This window comes from Amblyraja radiata, chromosome 3, assembly GCF_010909765.2.
Source record: "Amblyraja radiata isolate CabotCenter1 chromosome 3, sAmbRad1.1.pri, whole genome shotgun sequence".
Lineage (NCBI taxonomy): Eukaryota > Metazoa > Chordata > Chondrichthyes > Rajiformes > Rajidae > Amblyraja > Amblyraja radiata.
In genome coordinates this window covers 59,202,042-59,213,662 of record NC_045958.1, presented here as the reverse complement: position 1 = coordinate 59,213,662, position 11,621 = coordinate 59,202,042, and the positions used below count along the sequence as shown (strand labels likewise).

The following is an 11,621-nucleotide window of genomic DNA, read 5'->3' as shown; positions in this document are numbered from 1 at the left end:
GCTACAGTTCACAAGAATAATCACTTTAGAGGATAACTACCAAGGGAGATGATTTTTAGTTAAACGTGTCAGTTCATTTGGCTTGTTGCTGATCCAGGAATTCTGAAATGTAGTAAGTTTCCAACAAAAGGAAGGAACACGGAAGAGATTTTCTTAAATTCAAAGACTTTTAGTAATGCATGTCTCTGGCTGTTGAAGTTCAATGAGATTCTCTTCAAGTTAATGGATCAATTTAACTCTCAATGAGAGAGAAGACAACCATGTGTGAAAACTTATCCCCTCCAATCTTTACCCCAGTTCAGAGGAAGCCTCTCTGCCCTTAATTGGATTTGTTTCCCAAAGATGCTGTTTGATTGTCCGAGCTCTTCCAGCATTTTCCAATGTTTTTTCAGATTTTGACGTGCAGTTTTGTTCAGACATAGAAAATAGGAGCAGGAGTAGGCCAGGTACAGCAGGCAGTGAAGAAAGTGAATGACATATTGGCCTTTATAACAAGAGGAGTAAAGTATAGGAGTAAAGAGGTCCTTCTGCAGTTGTACAGGGCCCTAGTGAGACCACACCTGGAGTATTGTGTGCAGTTTTGGTACCCTAATTTGAGGAAGGACATTCTTGTTATTGAGGGAGTGCAGCGTAGGTTTACAAGATTAATTCCCAGGATGGCGGGACTGTCATATGCTGAGAAAATGGAGCGGCTGGGCTTGTACACTCTGGAGTTTAGAAGGATGAGGGGATCTTATTGAAACATATAAGATTGTTAAGGGTTTGGACACGCTAGAGGCAGGAAACATGTTCCTGATGTTGGGGGAGTACAGAACCAGGGGCCACAGTTTAAGAATAAGGGGTAAGCCATTTAGAACGGTGATGAGAAAACACTTTTTCTCACAAAAAGTTGTCAGTCTGTGGAATTATCTGCCTCAGAGGGCGATGGAGGCCGGTTCTCTGGATACTTTCAAGAGAGAGCTAGATTTGGCTCTTAAAGATAGCGGAGTCAGGGGATATGGGGAGAAGGCAGGAACGGGGTACTGATTGGGGATGATCAGCCATGATCACATTGAACTCGAAGGGCCGAATGGCCTACTCCTGCACCTATTGTCTATTATCATTTGGCTCTTTGAGCTGCTGCACCATTCAGTACAATCATGGCTGATCATCTATAATTGATTGATTCTTTTAATGACCACACAGCCAGGCTGGTGGAATTTGTTATGCCAATGCAGCACATAAAAAAAGAATACAAACATGACAATACTAAAGAACTTTAACATGAAAACATCCCCCCACAATGGTTCCTATTATGAGGGAAGGCACAAAGTCCAGTCCCCAACCCCAGTTCCCCCATAGTCGGGCCTATTGAGGCCTCCACAGTTGCCTCTACGGAGGCCCGATGTTCCAGGCCGTTCTTGCCGGGTGATGTTGTTCCGGCGTCGGGAGAGTCCTCTCAGCGGCATGGGAACCCTGGAAACGGCCGCCTCCTTACTCGAGACCGTGGCTTCCGGAGCCGACAAGGCCGCGCCGAATGGAGCTCAACTGGCAATCTCATCGAGAGATCCCAGGCTCCCAATGGAAAGTTCAGCGCAGCCGCTCCACAGACCTGCAGCTCCGCAACGGACCCAGCTCAGCGACCCAAGCAAGGCACCGCCCGCCCCGCAATGGCGCTCCAGCGCTGCACCGCCGTCCTCAGACCCGCAGCTCCGCTGAAGCCGATACCGGTGCCGCCGATGCCGCCGCCGCCGATGCCAATGCCGAGGTTCTGGGCGGTCCCCTCAGGAGACGCCGCTCCAGGCCCGCTGTTAGGCTGCGAGGAAGGGTCGAGAGTGCAGTCCGGAGAAAAGCTGCATCTCCGACCAGGTAGGGACCCTGAAAATTAATTTCCCCCTCCCCCCCCACACATAAAAAAGCTAGAACTCCTAAAACAAAACACTAAACTAACTAAAAATAATAAGAAAAAAAAAAAATGAAAGGACAGGACAGCTGCTGGCTGGGCAACCGTGCACAGGACAGCGCCCCCAATACCATAATTCCTATGCTCTCCCCATATTCTTTCATGCCTGTTGTATCCAGAAATGTGTATTAACTTTTGTTTTTGGAACCCTTTGTCATAGTGAACGCCACAGGTTCATAACACTTTGAGAAGCAATTTCTTCTTTCAGTCCTAAATATCTTGCCCTGTAACCTGACTCTGTGATCCGTTGCCCAGACACTCCAAACAGGAAGAAATATTCATCCTGATCCTGTTTAACATTTTATTAAATTTCATTTAGATACTCCTCATCCTTCTAAACACTAATGAATGCAAATCTTGTCAACCTAATCTTTCCTCATCCCAGGAATCAATCTGTTGAATTTTTTTGTTGTGTTCCGTTTACAGCAAGTTTAAGGATACAGATGTCTAGTTCCAAGTATATGCAGCCCTGAAGAGATCACCAGAATATTGTCTACAGGCCTGTTCTCCTTACCCAAGGAAGGATCTACTTGCAATTGAGGAGGTGGAGTGAAAGCTCCCTAGATTTAGAGCAAGAAACAATCTGCTGGAAGAAATCGGGTGGAGCATGGGGGAGGGGGGGGTGGGGTGAAGGTGGAGACATGCAGGAAAGCAGGCCAAATATGTAAGGCAAGGGTTCCCAACCAGCGGGTAAATTTCACCTTCCCAGGGGGTAAATTTATTGATTCTGGATTTGTACATATTTTTTCTCCTTGACTGACGGTTTGGTTCTGGTATACCGGTATCTGTACATCATTAGTTGTTCATAAATAAGTGAAATAACATTGTTATGTGCTATTAAAGTTGCCTGGGGTAAACGGGACGAAAAAGGTTGGGAACCCCTGATGCAAGAAGATCACAGATGGATGTCAGAATAATAGCAGATAGACACAAAATGCCAGATGAACTCAGTTGGTCAGGCACCACCATCTCTGGAGAAAATTAGTAGGTGGCATTTCTGGCCAGAACCCTTCTTCAGACTCAGAATATTAGGGTTGTAAAATAAGGTAATTTTTAATTTCCCTCATTGACTGGATCTATCAAAGTCTTAAAGACTTGGATGGTATGTGTATGGCTTTTAAACGTAAGATGGGGAGTTCTGGGCTAGCATATTACTTTTGGCATGAAGGGCCAGGAAGGCATTTTAGGGAACTTTGGTTGACAAGGGATATTGAGGATCTGAGATCAAGCAAAAGGAATAGGTTATATTTTTCCAATTGTAGATGATTTGGTGAGAAAGTAGACACAAAAATCTGGAGTAATTCAGCGGGACAGGCAACATCTCTGGAGAGAAGGAATGGGTGACGTTTCGGCTCGAGACCCTTCTTCATACGTTGATGTTGGTGAGACCCCATTTGGAATATTGTGTGCAATTCTGTCACTGAGCTTTAGGAAGGATGTACTTAAGATTGAAAGGTGGCAGAAAAGATTCACTAGGGTGTTAACAGCACAGGAAGATTTGAATTATAAGGAGAGGACATATAGGCTGGGAGTCTTTGCCCTACAGTGTAGGGGGTTGAGGAATGATTTTCTAAAGGTAAATAACATCATGCGGGCATAGATGGGTGAATGGTCGCAATCTTTTTCACAAGGTAGAGGACAAAGGTCACAGATGAAAGAGGCAAGATTTAAAGGTGTCCTATGGGGGGAAAATAGAAGTTGGGATGCATGTAGAACAAGCTGTCAGGAAGTGATAGATGCAGGTACAACTAGTGTTTAATGGGTACATGAATAGGAATGGTTTAGAGGGATTAGAGCCAAATGCAAGCAAGTGGAACCAATGCAGGTTGGCAACTGGTTTTGCATGGATATAAGGCTGAAAGGCCAGTTTCTGTTATCTATAACTCTGACTGTACTTCAGGATTAATAGTGTGCAAGTGGAAGGCACACTCCTGTGAATCAAAGTTTCACAATTCTCAAACCGTCCTTTGTTCTGCCACAGTAAATGAACTCTGTGTTCCTGCAAAGACAGCTGCTGATTCAGCCAGTTCCAGCTACTCCAAGATAAACAAAGTGTCACATCTTTTATTGTACAATGGTACAGCAGGAGGATTTATTGTCTTTGTAAAAGCACGTGAGGCTACAAAATGCCCAAAACTAATGTTTTATTTATCATAAAGTGCAACAATCAAACACATCCTTTTTTTGGAAACCACATCAGTAGATTTAAAACAGGGTTTTTTTTACTTGCTTTTGGATCATCACAGTTCTGTTCCTCAAACTGCCTGCACATTTTCAATAATTTCTTTTCCTTTTCCTTTCGTTATGGAAATAAAAATACATCATAGTAAATAGAAGCCTGGGTGCTTGTAGGCTGCTCTGTACAGCTCAGTGGTGCAAAGTTGGAGTTTGTCAATTAATTTGCCAATTAACAATATTTGAAAAATCTTTCAGTTTGAGGAGTTTTAGAACAGACACTGCATGATTAAAATAAACACAAACTTATTTTGGATTCTCAAATATGCTTTGTTTCAGCGAGCAATGGAAAACCAAACAAATTGCAATTTTATTTCATGTCCCATAATAAATTCAAGGCCAGGACATTTGCAGTATAATTAAGGATAGGTGGAGGCTCTCGATGACTCAAAAAGAAGCCAAATGCTTGTATAAATTTCCACGATTTTAAATCTATTTAAATATTTTGATTTACATGTAAAACAATTCATCATCTTGAATTCTTCATAAGTAACACAAATCAGTGGGGATGCCTGATTACATGAAAGTTCTGTAAATCTGCAAACACAAGAGTGATACACACAATTTTCAAGCAGTATAATTCTTTTGTCATAATATCAACAAATGAATGAATCGTCCCTTCATGAACAGCAGCTTACTCGAGGTAATTCTCTGGCTTCAAATAAATAAAATGAGTACTTATGCTTCTACAGTAAATATTAGAACAGCAGGCACTTTCATGCATAGGTATACCTGTAGTTTCACTCAATAATCTATTCAGAGATATACACATCAACTAATGAACAGATTTAGAATTGATGATCTTGGTTTATTTGCACAAAGCACTAATTGGATTGAAAAAATAATCTGTAGTACAAGTGCTACTAGTAGTACAAAGCACACAAACCTGTACAAACTACTGCCATTAAACTTCCCGCTACACTTCAATTTGGTACATTATTCCAATGAACAACACTAAAAAGAAATGAAAGGACAACAGAGAACTAACAAGGCACTTCTGGCTGTACGCGTAAACCATCAGCATAGAGCATGCTCTGTTGAGGCATGAAGTCTTCACAAACAGATTAGACTGTCGTCCGGCACCTGGGGAAGATGGGACCATTGAACCCCTGAAGGCGGCTTTTCCTCACTAAAATAAATCAACAAACCAATGATTAATTTTTGACAAAAAATTGAATTGCAATATACCTATGATGAGAGATATTAAACTTGCACTACCTTTAATTTGCAATTTGTAAACATCACTACATCGTCAATTGTGCCTTCATTAACATGTGCCTCTCCCCTAATGGGAGGGGTCAAGGAAAGAGTGTTCAAGTCGCAGCCCTGTTTTCACCAATCATTCCACCACCACGCACTAGAAGAGCAAGGCAGACACCATTGTGTGCAGATGCAGAGAAGTGTGTTCGGCTCTAGCTGAACAACTTCTAATCTTGTGTGTGGACTTGAGAAGAAGAAGAAGTCCCTAATGGGAGATGTACACTCATTCGAATACATCTTCATTTTCCTCAATTTTAAATCTCAACAATCATTCACTCATAGTTTTCCCATGTAACATTTCTTCATCTCATACTCTTAAACAGAAACTTTTCTGTATAAGTCTTCTAACTAAATGTACTTTTGCCAATACATTATCAATAAAAAGTAGTTTCCTGAACATATCACCAAACTGAATTATTTAAGAAGGAACTGCAGATGCTGAAAATACGAAGGAGACCCGTCTGAAGAACGGTCTCGACCTGAAACATTGCCTATTTCCTTCGCTCCATAGATGCTGCCTCACCCGCCAAGTTTCTCCAGCATTTTTGTCTAAACTGAATTATTTGATCAGAATTCAGGAACACAGTCATGAAATGTTCCAGCATTGGTGACTATTGTCCCTTCTATAATTGGCTTCTTCATAATCTTGTGTTTCCATTAGAACTGTTATGATTCTTCTAAAATCCAAATTAAAGGGCCAATCTACTCAACCTTTCCTCAGGATATAATCTAACCTACGTTTTCTACATTGTGCCCTTGCCCATCCTTTGCTATTTAAGGGAATGATGTGGGCAATGTAGTGCTGCCATGATTGGTATTGCTGCCTCACAGATCCAGTTACCCAAGTCTATCTCTAATCTCCAGTGTGGAGATCTCCCTCAGACTATTGCATGACCAAAGGAGCTCTGATTTCCTCCCATATCCTACAAATGTACAGGCACTTAAGTTAATTAGCTGCTGTAAATTTCTCCCACCATCCTCTTACACGAGTGATGTTGAGGGGTTGTTAACTGATATGTATGAAAAAAATAGGGTACAGGAAAATAAGAGGAGGAATTGATTTGCTCTGAGAACAGGCATAGACTGAATAGTGGTTTGAATGGGCTTCCACATCGGATGGAAGTATGAATCTGAAAAATTGTACAGAGCACAATGTTATCCCACCAAGGTTCTGTGTAATTGTAGCAATCCTCCTGCCTTGGTACCCCTTCCTTATTGCAAGAAAGGTCATTATTCCATGTGCCTTCCTAATTACTTGATATACCTACAGCAGAACTGTGTGCCATGTATGAAGACATCCTGATCATGCAGAACACTAGCTTTCATTAATCTCACACCAATTGAATAATATTCTGCACTTTACCTTTGGTTGAAATTCTTACTTTTTCCCATATTAGGTTCCATCTGCCATCTGATTGACTACTCAAAACTTGTTGCTGTTTCTTTGCAGATATTTTGTTCACAATATAATTTGCTACCTATCTTTCTACTGTCAGCAAACTTGGCTACAGTACACTTGGTCCTTTCAACTAAGTTAAAATATATTGTAAATAGTTGAGGTCTCAGCAATTAACCTTCTGGCACTTAATAGACAATAGACAATAGGTGCAGGAGTAGGCCATTTGGCCCTTCGAGCCAGCACCGCCATTCAATGTGATCATGGCTGATCATCTCCAATCAGTACCTGATTCCTGCCTTCTCCCCATATCCCCTGACTCCACTATTTTTAAGAGCCCTATCTAGCTCTCTTTTGAAAGCATCCAGAGAACCTGCCTCCACCGCCCCTCTGAGGCAGAGAATTCCACAGACTCACCACTCTCTGTGAGAAAAGGTGTTTCCTCGTCTCCGTTCTAAATGGCTTACTCCTTATTCTTAAACTGTGGCCCCTGGATCTGGACTCCCCCAACATCAGGAACATGTTTCTTGCCTCTAGTGTGTCCAAGCCCTTTACAATCTTATAAGTTTCAATGAGATTCCCTCTCATCCTTCTAAACTCCAGAGTGTACAAGCCCAGCTGCTCCATTCTATCAGCATATGACAATCCCGCCATCCCGGGAATTAACCTTGTAAACCTACTCTGCACTCCCTCAATAGCAAGAATGTCCTTCCTCAAATTAGGGGACCAAAACTGCACACAATGCTCCAGGTGTGGTCTCACTAGGGCTCTGTACAACTGCAGAAGGACCTCTTTGCTCCTATATTCGATTCCTCTTGTTATAAAGGCCAACATGCCATTCGCTTTCTTCACTGCCTGCTGTACCTGCATGCTTACTTTCATAGACTGATGTGCAAGGACCCCCAGATCCCGTTGTACTTCCCCTTTTCCCAACTTGACGCCATTTAGATAGTAATCTGCCTTCCTGTTTTTGCTACCAAAGTGGATAACCTCACATTTATCCGCATTAAACTTCATCTGCCATGCATCTGCCCACTCCCCCAACCTGTCCAAGTCACCCTGCACTCTCATCGCATCCGCCTCACAGTTCACATTGCCACCCAGCTTTGTGTCATCTGCAAATTTACAAATGTTACTTTGAATCCCTTCATCTAAATCATTGATGTATATTGTAAATAGCTGCGGACCCAGCACCGAGCCTTGCGGTACCCCACTAGTCACTGCCTGCCATTCTGAAAGGGACCCATTAATCCCTACTCTTTTTTTCCTGTCTGCCTGCCACTTCTCTATCCATGTCAGCACTACTCTCAATATCATGTGCCCTAATTTTGCCCACTAATCTCCTATGTGAGACCTTATCAAATGCTTTCTGAAAGTCCAGGTACACTACATCCACTGGCTCTCCCTTGTCCATTTTCCTAGTTACATCTTCATAAAATTCCAGAAGATTAGTCAAGCATGATTTCCCCTTCGTAAATCCATGCTGACTCGGACCGATCCTGTTACTGCTATCCAAATGTGCGGCTATCTCATCTTTTATAATTGACTACAGCATCTTCCCCACCACCGATGTCAGGCTAACTGGTCTATAATTCTCTGTTTTCTCTCTCCCGCCTTTCTTAAAAAATGGGTTAACATTAGCTACCCTCCAATCCACAGGAACTGATCCCGAGTCTTTAGAACATTGGAAAATTATCACAAATGCATCCACGATTTCTAGAGCCACTTCCTTAAGTACCCTGTACTTCTTTAGTAGTTTGCTAATCTGAAATTGATCCACTTATTCCAACTCTCAGTTGTCAGACACCAACACACTTATATACTACTCTCAACACCATGAGTCCTTACTTAGAAACATAGAAACATAGAAAGTAGGTGCGAGAGTAGACCACCAGGTCCGTCGAGCCCGCACCGCCATTCGCTCATGGCTGAACACTAAACAGACACACTTACCCACAAACAGTAGACACAAGACACAGAACACAAGACATTACCCTCCCCTTTATACCGCTATCACCCCTCTCCACCCCAAGAACCTCGTGAAGTAATTTTTTTATATGGCACCTAATCAAATGCTTTTTGGGAATATATGGGGAACAACATAATTACAATTCTCTGGCTACTATTGGCTAGTTGTATAGCCTTTGGTGATAAAATATATAACTAGCCTACAATAGATCTCATTAAACGGAAAATTGAGGAAAGTAAAAAACACTGCTGATGCTGGAATATAAACAAAAATGTTGGAGATATTCAGCAGTTAGGAGGCATTCACAGAGAGAGAGAATCAAGAATTAACGCTCCAGGAAATGACCTTTCATTAGAATTAGGAAAACATGGAAGAGAAGCTTGCTTTAAATTGCAGGTGAAAGTGGGTGGAAATAGGGAAAATAAAGGAAATGTCATTGATTGGGTGGAGACTAGGAAATACCCAAATGTTAGTGGTACAAGGTGTCAAGAGGGCATTGAAAGTGTATTAATTATAGCTGATCTGTCTGGAGGTAATGGAAATAGGAAATGAAAGGAATAGAGGAAAAAAAGATGTTGGAAATATGAGAAACAGAACACAGTCAGATTGATCATTAATTATATAACATGTTATATTTATCAGTACCATGTGCACTGTTTATTGCATCCAGCGAGTTTCACATGAATAAGGAATTTCATTACACCCTGGTGGAAATGACAAAATAACCAGAATCTGAAACTCAAATAAAAGGAAATATCCAGCAGGTCAAGAAACATTTGTGGAGAGAGAAAAAGAGAACGTTACAGAACGATGGCCTTTCATTAGAACGGCTAGTATTGGCACAAACCAAAACGGTGGGTTATCTGAAATGACTACATTCAATATTGAATCCCAAGGACTGTAAAATGTTTCAACAGAAGATGCGATGCTGTTCCTTGAGCTTTATGTTGTATGTTATTGGAATAGTATAACAGGCAAAAGGCAAAGTGGGTGATGTCGAGTGGGATGGAGAATTAATGTAACAGGCAACTAGAAATCCAGACCGAACAATGACTCTGTTATTGAACTTAAACACTGCTTTATCTTTGCTGTTAATATTTACACTGCCCTTACCCTCACTTCCCTTACCTTTCCTGAGAATCTTTCTCCATCTCAGACGATTGGTTCATAATCAATATCTATTACAAGCCCACAGATTCCCACAGCTATCTTGGTTCTGTATCCTCTCCAAGGTCTGGGTGTCATCCTTAAATCACGGTGCCTGGACACAATACTCTGACACTGGTACTTGATACAGGTTTGTCATAACTACCTTGATTTTGTACTTAGTACCTCTAAAGCCCAGAATCCTATATGCTTGTGTAACCCTTTGGATGAAGTTCCAATGAGCTAAACTCCATTGTGTGTCATCTCCAAGAAAAATACAAAAATCACATCATAATACAATACTGCAAAATAGTTGTGTGTTATAAAATGCAGGCATAAAAGTCTTAAGAAATTCATTCCCTTAGTTTAAAAAGCAGCAAATAGTTGGAATTGCAGTATTCTGAAGTGGTAGTTTTGCATGGTACTTGGAAGCAGTCTATAAAAATGACCAAGAACACTTTCAGCCTAATTATGTCCAATTCCTGGCTGCCATACAGATCCCACTTTTAAATTGCTAGTTCTTTACTTACTTGGCATTTTCTCTTGTCAATTTATTTTGCATTCATCTCTAAGTAAATTAACATTTACTTTTAAAATTATGTTCTGCACACTAAGCAAGTGAGGCTTGTCCATGGATGAGAGCAGACATTTTTGCAACTAGTATCATTGCCAACTGCTCTTTGGTTAGACATTACACAGTTACTTAGTTTTACCCGATCTCCTCTCCTCCTCCTCCTTTAACTGCAACTTCAATCAAAGATCCCCTGTGGGCCACATAAGCCATCTCTTAACTCCAAATATGGGCAATTTTTTGCTGTATATCTTTCCTTATTAAAGATACACCTATTTCGGCCTTATTGTAAATAGACACAAAAAGCTGGATTAACTCAGCGGGTCAGGCAACATCTCTGGAGAAAAGGAACAAATGACGTTTCGGGTCTTCACCTTTCTTGAGACCTGAAACGTCTCCTGTTCCTTTTCTCCAGAGATGCTGCCTGACCCGCTGAGTTAATCCAGCTTTTTGTATCTATCTTCGGTATAAACCAGCACCTGCAGTTCCTTCCTAAATATTTGGCCTTTTTGTAATTAGATTCCAGTGACAGACATTGGTGAACCAAAACCTGCACATTTTGTAGCTCAGTTTGGTTTCCATGTCACAGACATGAACCAGTCTACCATCAGTCTATAAAATGTCATTGTCATAGAGCCATAGAATGATACAGTGTGGAAACAGGCCCTTCAGCCCAACTTGCCCACATCGGCCACCAAGTCCCAGCTACACTAGTCTGTTTAACCATTTGATACTAGAGCTACCAACATTCAAATCAAAAATGTTAAAGAAATGGTCTGTTATCATGTACACACCTTTAGGCCTAGTGTGGCATTGACACTTTCCATCTGAATGCATTTAGAATCAAACAGTATTCAAGATTATTATAATTAAGCTACAATTTAATTGTATTTTACTCAGTCACTTTTTGTAAGATACTGAGAGTTTTGCACTACACAAATGTTCTCTACTGCAATGGTGTCTGATTTGACATTATTTGTTTATGTGACATGAATACTTGATCTGCTGGTATTGATTCTGTCACCCATAACACATAACTGTTTATTGTTGCTTGGTAATTAGGGGATTTATGGTGAGAAGCTGAGAGATGGGAGTGTTATTT

At 41.2% G+C, this 11,621-nt stretch overlaps 1 protein-coding gene across 2 annotated transcripts in view; it reads right to left on the bottom strand.

Annotated features, from left to right (window-relative positions):
* Positions 1–4,004: 4,004 nt before the first annotated feature.
* tmod1 (tropomodulin 1) overlaps positions 4,005–11,621 on the bottom strand; it is an 85,075-nt gene continuing 77,458 nt past the window's right edge. The window contains exon 11 of one of the 2 annotated variants that reach the window (XM_033017851.1): positions 4,005–5,306. Coding sequence is in view for 1 of the 2 variants with exons in the window: in XM_033017850.1 (XP_032873741.1) it covers positions 5,242–5,306 (65 nt within the window). In the remaining variant the exon portion in view is untranslated. The remainder of the gene's footprint in view (positions 5,307–11,621) is intronic. The other variant, XM_033017850.1, reaches the window with a different exon arrangement.